Here is a 15,443-nt window from a genome sequence, read left to right on the forward strand (position 1 = left end):
GCCTCAAGCATAGCTTGTGCCTTGAGGTATCAACATTACTATAGAGGGGCTTTTTGGTTAAGGACATAAGAGAGCTACTTGAGAGAGATACAATGGAGGGTGGCACCCCTGAGTTGTGTAGAACCACAATCATTTTTTGCGGTGTCAACTAGAATGGAGTGGGATGGCTTGTACTGCTTGTACTTACAAGAGCTCCAACTTTTTCCAATAGAGACTATCACTTCCTTGCTTTCATGGATTATCTCGTTGAAGTCGACAATTGAGTAGTCATTTTTGAAAATGTGTATGTTCCTAGTTCTCTAGACTTGTTTCAAGTAGCAAAAGTGGAAAACTTATGTGCATGTAAGAAGATCTTGGTTCTTTATAAAATTCCCTCCGAGATTAAAATATTCTTGTAGAAAGTAATCCTCCATGTCTTCTGTATCCATTTGCAGACTTTGCCTGCAAAGCCACTTATAGTTGGGCATTCTTTGAACAAATCTGAAAGATTTTCACTTGTTGCTTTTCATCCTAAGCATCTATTTGATCTAATGCCTATGACAAAAATCTTATTGCCTGTTAGAATAGCCCCTCAAAGTACCTTCTGTAGGAATATCTTCATCATCTGGGGCCAATGGTGGTCCCAAATGTTACTGATTATCATTCCCCACTTTGATTTTGGCCATTGCTTGTGCCTATGTTTATTGATAGGAGAGAACCAATCTATTTTATCAGGTTACAATAAAATTTTTTGGTTTGTGGTTTAAAGAAAATTATGTTCACAAGCCACTGCCATGGTTTCCACTCAAATTCAGATTCACAAATAGGCATCAAAACGTGATTCAGATCTTTGACGGCTCTTTTGAGTGAATTTTCAATTCCATTGAGGAGAAAATGAGTTGTCAATTGGTTTGCTTCTTTCCATCTCATACTACCTTTCACGAATAGCAAGGAGTCATCAACGAACAGCTTGACCAAGAGCTGTTTGTTGTCAGATAAGGACAATCCTTGAATCTCCCCTCTTGTAGCACTGGCTTCCAGCATAGTGACAAGGGGGTGAGACCGAATGGAGATTACAAGCAAGGTGAGAGGACAACCTTGTTTGATTGATCTTTTGACTTCATTGACACCAAAAATTCTACTACCAAACAAAAACTCTGAGTGGATTCCTGCCCCAAGGTTTGACCCAACTGACAGAGCTATGGTCCAAACCCTAGTGCTTCCATGATGGCTTCTATGAAAGACCACGCGATTTGGTCTTATGCTCTGTCAAGGTCGAGTTGCAGGTGGGTACATTCTTGGTTTGTGATGTTTTCATATTTGATGCCGACAATATATTGTCATAAATTGACATTTCCTTGATATATCCGTGTCGGTGAGGAGTGACAACTTTTTCCGAGAGGGGGACGAGACTAAGGGCAATAGCAATTGGCAATTATTTTCTAAGCCACGATCATCATGGTGATGGACCATGAGTGCTTCAATTGGGAGCAAAAAACTTGCTTAGGGATAGGTTTGATTAGCCTCCTTTTAATGCTAGTATCGAGCACCTCTTCCATAAGGGCCATGTTGGCCATATGCATAATAGGAATCTTCAGATCCTTGCACAACTCAATGAAGAACTCAATCATCAAACCATCCCATCCGGGGGGGACTTCTCCCTACCAAGTGATTAAAGATCATGGGTGTGAGTGCACGTGTGCGCGGATGCATGTGTACAGGGAAGGGGAGGAGCATTGCACCATGCATGCACACGTGCATCCGTGCACGTGCGCACTCACAATTGGTATCAGATCTACAGCTCGACGGTGGCGGCGTTCTCTCGACAGCGACGAAGCTCAATCGGAGATCTGTGCTTCACGGCACCGGATCCGGCACGGATTGGAGGCGATCGGGCGAGGTTGGTGAGATCACAGCTTCTCGGCACGTGAAGCCCCTCTCGGGAGTAAGGGAGATCTTGAAGATTCTGAGGAATCAGAGCAAGGAAGGTAGAGCTTGGAGCTCTGCAGGGTTCGAGCAGGGGAGCATAAGAAGAAGCTTGGGAGTCAAAGACTATGTGTGGTTACAGACACACACAAACACACTATGTTTGAACTTGGCAATTTGCTTGCAATTGGAGCTTTGAGTGTGGCTGAGAACCAAGCGACAACAGGGAGCGAGAGAGTCGAGAGCATAGAAGCAAGCAGGTGCAAGCAAGCAAAGGGGGGAGAGTTGATTTTGACAAGCTCGGCTTGGAGCATATTGAAACCTTGAAATGCAAGGTAGTCGAGCAGTACAGAGCCTAGCAGAGTAAAAGCAAAGCCTTTTTTTTTTGCTCAGTGGTCGGGCAGCGACGGTCACGAGTACAGTTAAAAGGCACTCAATTGAAGGGCTCACGGGCAGAAGCTGGGTGAGAGCAAATGTGAGCAGAAGGTTGCAGCAGGAGCTTATGCAAGCTTGGTGAATCAATCGAGCAGACAAACATCGAGTGCAATCGGGGCAGCGTGGGAGAAGGGTGCCGTGAGCAGCCGATTGCACGCTCGTCAGACTTCCGACACTGTGCATGATTTTTCTTTATTTAAGTTTTGATTCGGCTCCCACCCAAAACCCCCCGCCCCTCCTAGACTCCTCGTGTGCAAGGGTTAAACCCGGCCCTTTGACTCTCTGTCTTGACTCACCCACACCGCGATAGAGCGTTTGAGAGAGCGAGAGCTTGAGAGAGAGCTGAGAGAGAGATAGCAAGCGAGTGAGAAGTAGAGAGAGAGCGCTTTTGGCGTGCGTTCACGCACACATGCACAGCCATGTGCAGGTACGGGTGGATTTTTCTCCTACTTCTTGGCATCGGTTTCCAAACAAATTTTGGAGTTTTCTCGACGTCTCGGCGATTTTCTTCTCCTACCTCGACATCAATAGCTCAACACTACTGAGGGCTCGGCGCATCGGTTTCGACATTGATTTGCGGCTATTCGAGTAGCGCACTTCTACCCAACGACGAAAGACATCACATACCAACATTTTCCAGTTTTCCGGTTTTGACAGCACATGCCAACATTTTCGGCTCCGACGCCCATTCCGGAGCGTGTTTTTCTTAGAGCGCACTCAGCTCTTAGCAGGTTTTTTTGATCGACGTGTTTACCGATTGATGAGGAGTAACTGCAATGCAGCTTGTGTGGAGCCTAGAGAGCAATTTTTGCACGGTCTTGTGCAATTTCATGCTATGTATGCTTATGTGGATACAACTTGAGCTAGTTATAGCTAGCCGGTAGTAGGTTTGTAGGTTTACAGGTGTTTTTGGATAGGTATACGTCCATAGAGCCACTAGGTCAGAGTGAGCTGTTTTGCCAGGGTTTTGGCAGTGCATATACATGCCATTTGTGGATCTGTTTACTGAGACACTGAGTGTCTATCTTCATGCGTATTTGGTGAGATTTTTGAGTTTTTGCTCAGTTTCCATGGGAAACTCTGTCGGATTTTTCCCGGATTCTTGCCATGGTTTATGCGTATTTGCAGTTTTCTCTCTGATGGTACAGTGGTCGATATATTTCCACTTTTGACAATGATCGAGTGTTTACTCTCACTTTTGACAGGTTTTCTTAGTTTAGACACGGTTTGATGTTCTTGTACCCACTCTCGCAGGAGTGAGGATTACGTTTTCTTGTGTGGCTATAGTCAGATAGTCACACGTTTCATAGGTTTTTGCAGGCAGTTTGTTGGATGCGTTTTGAGCTAGTTTTCTCTCTGCTTGCGTATACGGCTATGCGCTTTATGCTCGATTGAGCAGTTTGTCCCAGTTTATGCTTGCAAATAGCAGATTGTGGAGCTGGTTTTATGCATATGGGACCATCAATTTTGATACAGTTTGATCATGGTTTCATGATTGTGTAGTGATCGAGTTATCTCCCACTTTGTTTTTAGTTTGGCATGGTTTATGGGTGAAATTGTACTTGAGGTTTTGCTCAGTTTATAAGGGAGATTCTTCCAGATTTCTCCCAAGTTTTCTCGCCATAGTTTTTTGCCATACACTTATGGTTGCAGATATGTGTGACAATGGAGAGTCCACTACGATGACTTTTGAGAGACGCGGTCTCGTTCTTGCCGATAGTTGCATTGTTGGCATTGCGGTCAAACAGGACATATTAGACGCCGTTGTTTCAGACGTATGAGGGCGCAACAAAGATGTATGCGTAGTGCACACACGGCTTTGATACATGTTAGGTAGTTCCAATGGCAGTCTATGCCAGTAGCTGTGATGTCATCCTTGCCTCAAGTGTACCTCTTGCAGACATGTCTATGGATAGCACTTTCTCCACAATGGTTACTTGATAGCGATGCAATTTTCCACGTCACGCCATGATGTGAGTGGTTTAACACATTTTCTAGTGGGAGACTTGGTTGTGTGCACTTGGCTGATGGTTCGGCATTTGACATAGAGGGTGCATGAGACATTTGTTTGTCTTTGCCTAGTGGTGCATCATATATGCTATGACATGTGTGCTACGTTCCTCAGCTGAGACAGAGCTTGATTTCAATGCGAGAGTTAGCACATTTTGATTGTCAGGCACTTCTTATAGAGTAGTATTTCCAGATGCATTGCGGTTCATTAGTGATTGCCAGAGGAGCCCGCAACGGCTTATATATCCTATACATGTGTCTAAGGTTCGAGACGGTGTAGTCTTGGTTTTGTTGATGACATGCTTTGAGTAAGAGACGAGATGTGTCTCTTTTGCGGGTGAGCTCCACCATGCTCATGAGACAGAGCATTTAGTTGTGCAAGACGTGCGAATAGACTCTGTAGAGACATAGATAGAGCAACAATGCTCTAGTGAGACACAACAGGTGTTTTCGACTTTGTGCAGGCGGAGGTAGAGTAGGTCTACTTCCTAGAGACACAGACAGAGATGATAGATATGGAGTTCTTTGATATGCTCATGGTAAAGGCTGATAAGTTGGTGCTAGGACGCATAGTTTTGTCTATGGGTGACAGGGATGTAGGTTTCTCAGTGTCGGTGTTGACACATCCATACGCGATGGGTAGTCTTGATGATGCATTGATTATAAATAGCAAAGCGGAGGCAAGTACAGCCAGGTTTGCGTAGATTTTGTCAGCGTTCGCGTGTCTCATGTTCGACTTGCTAGTGTCGAGGCCCGATTTAGCAGCCGCCGCAGTGGGAGCATTTGAAGCAGGGGTTGTCAGTCGTGCGATGGCTGATACTAGCATGATGCATAGTGGAGTTTTGCAGACCATATAGAGTAGCCAGATACCAATTGTGAGTGCACATGTATGTAGATACGTGCGCGCATGCACGGTGTGGTGCGTGCAAGGAAGCGGAAGAGCATGAGACCATGTGTGGGTGGAGCAACCTCTGGAAGTAGTGAGTGAGGTGCTCCTTATTCATATATGTATAATGAATAAGGGCATGTATACATGTGGGCGGGCGGCTGAACATCGAACGTCCGGCTCGGGTAAAAGGTGGAGCGCCTTTACCCCAACAATGGGAGAATTCATCCCCAATAAAATCCCTCTCCAACAGATTCGTTTCAATTTGAGAGATCTTTCTTTTGACACTTCTAAGAAGAGATGCTCGGGATTCATATACTTCAATGGACCAAGATTCCGGTTTTTCTATGATATGACTTAAAGTGATCCAACATCACCTTAACCATATCATCGGGGTCTTTCAAAACTTGCACCTTGTCATCTACCGTCAGATAGAGGATGGTTCCCTAAGTGTTCTTAAGTTTGAGGGCCCTGAAGAAATATGTATCCTCAAGTTGAAGGAAGTTCTTTCTAGATAATAATCTAGCCTTTTGTACCTCTTCAAGTTGTTAGTCAGCCAAGTTTTCTTTTGCTTCAAGGATGGTTCCCCGACTCCTCCTAACTTTTAGGACCCTAAATAAATATGTCTAGTTGGTAGCCTCATATTGAAGGAAGATCTCTCTAGATAATAATCTGGCCTTATTTATCTCTTCAAGGAGAATTGAAATGTTAAATAAAAAGAACTCGTCAAAATAATAATAATAATAATATATACACACACATATAACACACATATATATATGTATGTGTTGTATGTATCTAAAGACACACACACACACACACACACACACACATATATATATATATATATATATATATATATACATACACATACACACACATATATATGTATGTGTATGTATGTAAGGTGAAGCTTAACTTTAACATTCTAAAACAATAGAATGCAAGATATGTTAGATGTGAAATGAAAGGTGAAATAAAAAGATCTACTTACTATAAATTGAAATAACATTCAAGATAAGTTTACATAATCATTGAAAACATTAAAAGTATTCCTAACCTAATTCTCCTCTAAGCCTTCTTTTAGAAAGCCAAAAACAAAGAAAACAAGGGAGGAGTCACGAAGGTATGCTGAAGTTAAGAAGAAGGGAAGAAAATTATGGGAAGCAAGTCTTAGTGAGTGTTTACAATTACCTATCATTTTTGTTGTGTTTAAATATAAAATGATATTGCTTAAATACACACATAATCACATATGTTTGATATGTCGATGATGGACCCACTCAAACAGCAATTACATGTTATTTTTGTTGTGTTTAAATATAAAACGATATTGTTTAAATATACACATAATCACAATGGACCCACTTACACAGCAAGGTGAAAGGATCACATTCACATTCTATAAAAAAAAGTAAAATAAAAACAATAAAACAAAAAAACTCATTGAAAAACTAGAAAATAATAATTTTTCAATACTTTCATAAAAAAAGATAGTTTTAGTAGGCGTAAAAAATAATAAAGAATTTAATGAAATAAACTTTTTAAGATGTTTTTAAATGGAAAAATTCTTTCGCACATTAAAATATTGCAATATCTCATATCATGGGATCAAACTTCTATGAATACACTCCCTAATGCTTTGTTCTCTAAGGTCTTTGAGTGTGCATGTGGTGTGTGTGCGAGTGGGCGCACATTACTTTTATTTTTTATCCGTATGGGGAAAGAAGAGTCACATTCTTTGAGAGTTCATTGTGAGGATATTTCAAGTGGAAGTAAAATTAGTTTTAGCATTAGAGAAAACATGTCATAGGTAATGTGAGTGCATTGTGTGTGTGTGTGTGTGTGTGTGAGAGAGAGAGAGAGAGAGAGAGAGAGAGAGCCTTTTTGAGTGAGCTTTTGCCCAAACACCACGAAGCTGAAGATTGGTACAAAATGACATCCAACATGCATATCCAAACGATAAAGGGTGACCTGATTTGGAGCTACGGGATAGTGGATCCTCGTAAAGGTCCACTGTAGGTGGAAGTTAAAGTGCTCAAAAGGGGTTTAACTCTAAAATAGGCTTGGCCTTCTTATTTATATGAGCTTGACTTTGAATCTAACCTGTAGAGGTTCTGTATTAGCAAGAATTGTAAGGTGCTTGATAGAGTTTCTTAGACAACCTAAACTCGATGTCCTTACAATTTCAATGTAACGAGGTAAGAGTTTAAAAAAGTAGTAGATGAATTTAAAGTAGATCCAGTACATACTACAACCTCTTTGTTGGTGATCTAACTTCTAAGTATCTAGAACAAAAATTTACTTTGAGCCTTCAATACGAAAAGAAACATGATGTAATTTCCAATTTTTCCGCGCGCGAGAGAGAGAGAGAGAGAGAGAGAGAGAGAGAGAGAGAGAGAGAGTTTTCTTCTGGCATGAGGAGAGAGTGAGCCATATGATTGAGAAAACCAAGTTTGTGATCCTTGTAATTTCATTTGCTTTTTGGAATACATGTTTAGCTTCCAGCTTTTAGCATAGAGGAGACTTCATAGTTGTGATGCTCCATGCTATAAGTCCTCTCCTTATTTCATAATACTGCCAAATTCTCTATGATCACTTCCTTGATGAGATTATGTTGTTATCACCGCATGGTTAAACGAAAAACTCAGCTAATCAAGATAACACCATGTCAACGCCAAGGGAAAAAACTCTACATATCTTACTACATGAAATGGCAAGTGTAGGCTCAAAGGTGACTATATTTTGAATGGCCACCTATAATGTCACTCCCTTGTCACTAAATACTCTTCTCTAGTAGCTCATAATAAGAAGAACAACTTCAACACAAAATGCAAAATTTGGATCCTTATAATGGTGAAAGTAGAGTTAATGAAACACATGAGGCTCATGCTTTCTTGGCATCTTGGATGCTCTATCCTAGAGTTCAAAGAAGCACCTCTTAAGCCTGTCTTTTTCTGTGTGCCAAACTCACAGTTGTAAGACACGCTTAGGAGGTTTTCAAGCACCTCCTAAGCCTGTCTTATTCGTAAGTGGCCATGAGCAAAGCTAACATACTTCTTGATTAGGAATAGAAGGTGTCTACGAGGATATATGGTGCTAGCTATCCAATAGAAGTAGTTTACTCTCTACACTTCACACTAAGATTATATAACAAAGGGATTATTCTAGGTATTCTCTACATGAGCGTAGAAAGAGAGAACACAATTTGTCAACCTATTACAAATGAGTGAGAGAGAGGGAGGGATAGAAGAAGAAGAAGAAGAAGAAGAAGAAAGACTTATGAAATATGATAGGAGCATCCAAAGGGACATAAAAAAAGAGAGAGAGAGAGAGTATTTAGCAAAGGGTGAACCAAATTAGCTAGGCTAGTGAAGTATGTATTTTTGAGAAAGAGAGAAGGGGAGGGGAAAAGAGAAGAAAGTTAGCAGAAAGAGAGAAGGGGAGGGAAAAATAGAGAGAAGGTTAGCAAGCAGACCCGCCCTTGCAGGAGAGAACACCGGCGTTGGCAGTGAGAATGGAAACGAGGGAAGAGGACTTGGGCCCAATAGAGGCCGCCTTCTCATAATTAGTTGACATGCCCCCTGCTCCTGAAGGTGTGAAGTAGGCACCATTCACAAACATGTCACCTTCTGAACGCCAATCCCATCGCTCCCACTCCCCCTCTGGCGCTCCTATTCGCATCGTCACCTGTTACCAACCAACAATTGTTTTACTTAGTCACACATATCAAAAGAAGATCTCTCTCTCTCTCTCTCTCTCACACACACACACACACAGTCCCTCTTTCTCCAAAATATATATGCAAATAACATGATGAGCACAACCAATGACTACCTATGCATCATACACTTGCACACATGCTACCCAAATAAATCTTACATGTATACAATCCAAAGAAATCCTAATTAGTGACTTGATTCTTGTTTTAATTGCTCACATCAAAAAATTTCTTGAAGGGGATTCCGTGTATTTTTTTTCTTAGGAAGGCTCTGTTTCTCTTTTGATTTCTATACCATAACATCATCTTAACACCCTCCTCAAGAAAAATGTTCTCAGCATTACAAGAAAACGAGATGAACCTGTACTCTAAAACTAGAGTGTAAGATTGTCAACAAGTGAATGATGCTTATAACGAGATTATCAATTATTGGTGGTGGATCAAAATCTTGCTTAAAAGAAGTGAATATATCTATTATAAAACTTGTCAACCATAGGTGATAAATCAAATATGGGATGATGATTGCTTGTCAACAAATAAGCTTGCTAGTTCCCTTTACCCTAGATAAGTGTTGGATGACACTCAAAAATCTGGGCAAAGAAAAGACGCTAGGATGGGTATTCTTTAGAGATTTCTCTTTTAGCAAAGCTTATATCAGCCACATGCAAATAAAAGCTGTAGAGACAGTTTAGAGACATGTTCGTTAGTGAACCAATTACCTAATGGGCTTGCAAGATGTCAAACGAAGATAGTCAGCGTGACTTTAATACAAGTGGAACTCAGGACCTTAAGCTTGATTTCATCAGCCATGTTGCTCATGTTTTAGGTATTCCGACCAACGCATTGAAAGTTTTCTTAAATAAAAGAAAAAAAAAGTGATTTTGTCCCTCCTCTCGACGCTATGTTCCTTATGCAATGGCTTGGTGGTCAAGGGGTGTGTCGTGATAGGGCTATCTCCTTGGTGGCAACCCCAAGTCATCCTTAGTTCCCCTTTGCTATTCACGGTCACAGGGTGGCGCCCTTTATTAGTTGATATATCTGGTGGTGTGTGGTTAGGATGCTGACAGATGCCATGGCTTGCATGGAGCATGGCTTACTATGTAACTTTTTTGGTTTTTAATACATTTACTTCTCACAATTTGTGAGTTTGAAAAAAAAGGTTGAATTTTTAAAATATACTTATCCACTTAGGGTTCTTTTCCTAAAGGTCTAAAGGCGAGACTTTATCTACGTCTTAGTCTATGTGTGAGGAGAGACTACATAATCACCAAAATATGTGTGGCTAATTTTGAAAGCATTTGTTTAACTGGAATCTCACGGAGATGCTTTCTTTGATCAAAAGATAAAAGCTAAGAATGTATTGAGGAATGCACGATTTGCGAGGCGTACATGGAGGCGACTCAAGCAAGAGACCCTAGAAGTGGGGGTGGTGGGACAGGTGGCATCGAGGGCCGTAGGAGGTGCAAGGAGTTAGATGGGTGCAGGAGGTCCTATGGCGCGTCATCAGAGGGGGACAAGCACACACATTGGTTTCAAGGTGGCAAGGGAGGTGCTCTCTCACTCACTCTCTCTCTCTCTCTCTCTCTCTCTCTCTCTCTATCCATGGAGGAAGCAAATATTAATCGTTGCATGGTTGATGACAAGAGGAGCAATGAATCCATAGGCGCAAGAAGCAATATGCAGTGGACAAATCAAGGATGGGGAAGGGGATGCAAAGCGATGGAGGGGATGCACTACACTGGGGAGAACCTTCGTGCCTCTCTGTATCTGTCTCACATACGCAGTATCTCCATCGCATATCTTACACACACCCACTGTGGGACTTTCACAAGCAAAGGATGGAGCCTCGCTGCATGAATGAGGATAGGGAGAGTCCTCGGGCTGCATGTCCCTCTCACGCTCTCATGAGCAATGGATGGAGCCGGATGTAGTTTTCGCAAGCAGCCTTGCCAGTGAAGCTCATCCATGAGCATAACAATGGAAGGGGCCTGGGGGGAATCTTCTTCGTCGTCTTTTTTTCTTTGGCAAATGAGGGAACGGGGCATGAAATCCATGTAGATTCCATCTAATAAAAACAAAGACGAGCCAATAGGTGTGGGTAGGTTACATATATATACAATCCGTAGTGGAATTATTAACCCTTCAAGAATGCCATTTTGAAAGGCTTTTCAAGTAATAAGAGAGAGAGAGAGAGAGAGAGAGAGAGAGAGAGAGAGATGGTGCTGTCATGGGTGCTACTCACCCATGCCTCTTCCACCATAATTTGTGTATGGCAGCACCATCTCTCTCTCTCTCTCTCTCTCTCTCTCTCTCTCTCTCTCACTCACTCACTCTCTCTCACACACACACACACACACACACACACACACACAAGTCCTTGGGCTACCCACCATAGCCAACCATAGAGACAAGGACGGGACACTGCAACTCCTTGTGCCATTGATTTGCAATTACATTGGGGGGAGAGAAAGAGAGAGTAAGATTGGGGGATTTTCTATTTTAAAAGGTAGAAAGTTTTCTAACCTATCAAGTTTCTTCAGTTTTTTTAAATTGAAAGGGAAATCTCTCTATCGAGCATCCTTTCAGATTCGTCATTGTGGGTTTTGCAAAAGAAAAAGCAGCCTTACATGGGTGTGAGTTTGGGGAAGACTAGATTAAACCTGTTTCCCCCCCACCCCCTCTCTCTCATTGACGCATTATACACCGCAAGGTAGTAAATGAAGCTAGAGTGGTGGGGACGAAAAAGACGTCAAATGTTGAAAGTAAACAAGAACACGAAAAGCAAACAAAGACATGGGGAGGAGTAAATATGAACTAACTTTATAATATTGTGAACTCACAATGGTTTCAACAAACCACACACGTCTACCTGGGCAACTTATAGAGCTTATGTTTGTTAGGTGGTGCATTCAAATCCTAAATCGTCGCCCGGCCAAGGCTGTCATTTAGACCCTATGGCATAAAGTGTGAGACCCCCCCCCCCAAAAAAAAAACAAAACAAAACACTAAGTAACACGGGGTCCTTAAGACCCCTCACGGTGGGATCGATGGCTGTTGATCCCCCGCAAAAATCTTTGCGATCCAAGAAAAATACGACCCCCCCTTACACCCACGTCTTTTGAATCCGATACCTTATCTTAATGACGTAACCACCTCACCCACACGCATCATGTGGTCTTAGTGGCAAACATAAGGATTATATATAAACTCGAACATTCAACTTTGCTTGCCCTAATTTACAAATTTTGTCCTGGTTTACTTTTTGAAAATCTGACAGAGTTATGCATCTAGTGATTCCCCCCCATCAGCAAACCTTCGTGCTTGTTATGCTTGCTTGGACACCTTTTGAGACCTTGGGGTTTGAAATTCAACGCTATGAGTAGAGATAGATACTCACAGACTTGGCGAAGCGGTTAGCAGGAGCAGTGTATCGATTGCCTTTGCTGTTGATGGTGGGCGCTGCGCTCCCCCCGATCGCATACATCTCCCAGTGCGTGTAATCGTTGTTCACCACTTCAAAGAAACCATGGCGACACCTGCGTGTAACATCCTCTTCCCCTTGTCATTCTGCTTGGCGCATCAAGTAATGGTATAACTGCACAGAAAAAAAACTCTTTTTACCTTGGCATACGTTGAACTAGTCCCTCTCCGAAGTGATTGAAGGCTATTGTCACTTGCATTGTTTTGTCTGCTACATACGCGTCGCTGTGTCCTAATAGCATTACCTGCAGAATTGCATGGTATGAAGAAATAGCAGAGAACTTGAATATGTAAAACCACAGGTTTTAACTAGCCTTCTCATGCGCAGAATGAGGAATTCCATCCAAGTATTAAAGATTAAAATGCCCTTTCAAGCCACATGCAATGTATTCTCCTTATGGCAATTTCTGAGGGCGATGCTAATGACCTGGATGTGCCCGAAGCTGACGTTTATTGAAATGTACACAAGCATTTGGATGGTCTTGTGACATACGGAGATGTGCAAGTTATGACAAAAAGTTTATCCTTAGAAGCATGTAATACTGAGGGATGCAAAATTTGTTCTTGTCAAACGGGGTTGATTGTTAATGTTGTCAAGAGCTGGCAGAAGCTATCATGTTGGTGGTCATACAGACAGACCAGCAGCTATTTTGCTGTCTGTCTTCTTAGCATTTGTGTCTTCTTATTATGGCAAGAATTTGACTCAAAGCTAGTGTTTTTAGGCTCAATGAACGTAACATAGTGGTAAAGTAGTGCTCAAAGTTGTCAAATTCTTTTGGTAGCATATTGATTCACCACAGCAAACAATCTTTGTGCAGGAAAAATTCAGTTATATTTTAGACATATGAGATGACACCGTGTTGTACCTTGTCATGGTTTGAGAAATAACTGTTGGAGATGGTGATGGCTGTTGAGCCCATAATGGCATCGATAAGACCGTCTGTGCATCGAGAAAGGGAGCAATGGTCAATCCATACATGGCTGGCTCCAAATAGTGAAATGCCATCGCCATCTGAAATGGTTCTCCACCCGTAATGTGTAGGGGAGCTGCGTACGAGAGCATTCCCACCTTGCTTGCAATCATGCACATGAATCCCATGTATGATAATGTTCGATACGTATTGTATGGTGATGCATGGGCCCCCAGCAATGTGCACATCATGGCCTCTGCCATCTATGGTCTTGTAGCTATTCATGATGAGTTCCTCCTTTAGGCGGATGGTCATGTCCGATGCGAAGACAATCCAGAGGGGTTCACTTTGGATAACTGCGTGGCGGAGGGTCCCCTGCCTAGGTGTCACGGGGTTGTCATCATCTGCATCGGTGACCACATAGAATTGCCCATGCTTGCCTCCTATAGCGTCCCGACCAAAGCCAATTGCACAATCTGCAAGCCTTTTTCTGTTGGCTTGCCAGTAAGGGTCACATCTCCAACAGTCGTCGATGGTATTGCCTGTTGCACAAGATGTTGCCAAGTAATGTGTCGGCTTGTGTGCTCTCTGTTGTCTCTTGCTGTAAGAGTGGTTGTTTGGTTTGTGACTTCTGCAAGAGATATGTTGCCATGAGCATGAGAGAGAGAGAGAGAGAGAGAGAGAGAGAGAGAGAGAGAGAGTTTACCTTGTTTTGAGTTGTGCTTGAGATGTTGCAAGTGGGGCGTCTCGATGGAGTTGCAATGCGGACATGTTTGCAGCATGCATGGTGAAGAAATGCTGTGTTCCATTGGTAGAGGGTTGGGAGGTAGATTGGAGGGTCCTACAGGACACCAAAAATGCGGAAGGCAGGAAGGAGGCGTGGAGAGGAAAAAGGACAAGCAAGGATGCCCTGAAGAGGAAGCCACCATTAGAAAGAGAAGTTTGGCGTATAAGAAGGGTCCAGAAAGCCATGCTTGGTTTGTTTTTGAGGTGAAACTTTTGACAGGCTAAGATGGTGGACCTCTTGTCTGGCTGGCTCTTTGCTTGAATTGAGGGGTTGGGTGTGAGCGTACGCTGCAAAGATAATTATTTGCAGCTATAACATTAAGTACAGATGCATTCAACATAAGATGCTTGAGCTTGCCCACCTCTCAATTGGCTTCAGGTTGAAGTAACAAGGTAATCTTTCTTTGATTCTTATGCAAGTCCGGCCCCATTGCTTGTTGCATTGCATCTCTATGCGTAACGGCAGATGGAGTACACAATTCATTTAGAATCTTATAAGCTCACCGTCTCTTGCTTTTTCAATTGGTGTCTTGCCAAGCAAAGCAATTGTTAACAGGACATCAACTCGGCATTGCCCACCTGCCCTTCATGAAGCTTGGGCTGCTGCTGTGGATGGGTGGTTGTGTTGTTTATGTAAGTGGGATTTGCCAGTTGTTTCACAAATGCAGGAAGAGGGGGAGGGGATGGAAGCAACAAGAGCGTGAGTTTGAAGAGGAGGAGGGAAGGGCAAACCAAATTATAGTTGCTGAGATAAGCAGGAATGCAAGTCTCTTGAGCGAGGGAGTCAACAAGGTAGTAGCCTAATATTATAATTCTCTCTCTCTCAAAAGGAGGACAGGGAGAGGGAATGGCGGCCTGGGCTTGCGAGCTATGATGGAACCGATGAGCTCATCACGCAGATCTAATGTCTGCTCCAATCATCAATCCCCCCCCCCCCCCCCCCCCCCCCCGCCCCCTCCACAACACACACACACACACACACACACACACACACACGGAGAGAAGGATGCTTTGGCACCCTCCCGAGTCCCACCCCTCTGAATTTTCAAAATTCGGTTGAGTGGACGGGGGGCGCTGAAGTTTGAACATAGAAGAAAAGCAAAAAATTCAACAGTTGGGTTCGGCCGGCCAACTTCAGCGGCGCGGGGGAAGAGAGAGAGAGAGAGAGAGTGTCTGTGTGTGAGTATGGGTGCTTAGAGAGAGAGAGAGAGAGAGAGAGAGAGTCTTTGTGTGAGTATGGGCAGCACACCACTCCGCCGCTCACCGTTCACCCGAGATCAGTTAAGCGGTTAGGGCGGGCAATCTGCCT

The 15,443-nt window shown here is 42.9% G+C and overlaps 1 protein-coding gene across 7 annotated transcripts in view; it reads right to left on the reverse strand.

The window, feature by feature from the left end:
• Positions 1-15,037, reverse strand: part of LOC147455344 (putative pectate lyase 18) — a 29,379-nt gene extending 14,342 nt beyond the window's left edge. Inside the window, exons 1-6 of one of the 7 annotated variants that reach the window (XM_086514148.1) lie at positions 14,497-15,037; positions 14,055-14,422; positions 13,304-13,979; positions 12,579-12,682; positions 12,355-12,493; positions 8,715-8,926 (exon numbers count right to left, since the gene is read on the reverse strand). In XM_086514148.1, the coding sequence (XP_086370274.1) occupies positions 8,715-8,926; positions 12,355-12,493; positions 12,579-12,682; positions 13,304-13,979; positions 14,055-14,320 (1,397 nt within the window). In that variant the 5' untranslated portion in view covers positions 14,321-14,422; positions 14,497-15,037. Of the gene's footprint in view, positions 1-317; positions 442-7,677; positions 8,927-12,354; positions 12,494-12,578; positions 12,683-13,303; positions 13,980-14,054 lie in introns of those variants that run through there. The other 6 variants (XM_086514150.1, XM_086514152.1, XM_086514147.1 and 3 more) reach the window with 6 other exon arrangements.
• Positions 15,038-15,443: the final 406 nt, after the last annotated feature.

Source organism: Adiantum capillus-veneris, chromosome 6 (assembly GCF_014529385.1).
Source record: "Adiantum capillus-veneris isolate H3 chromosome 6, ASM1452938v2, whole genome shotgun sequence".
Lineage (NCBI taxonomy): Eukaryota > Viridiplantae > Streptophyta > Polypodiopsida > Polypodiales > Pteridaceae > Adiantum > Adiantum capillus-veneris.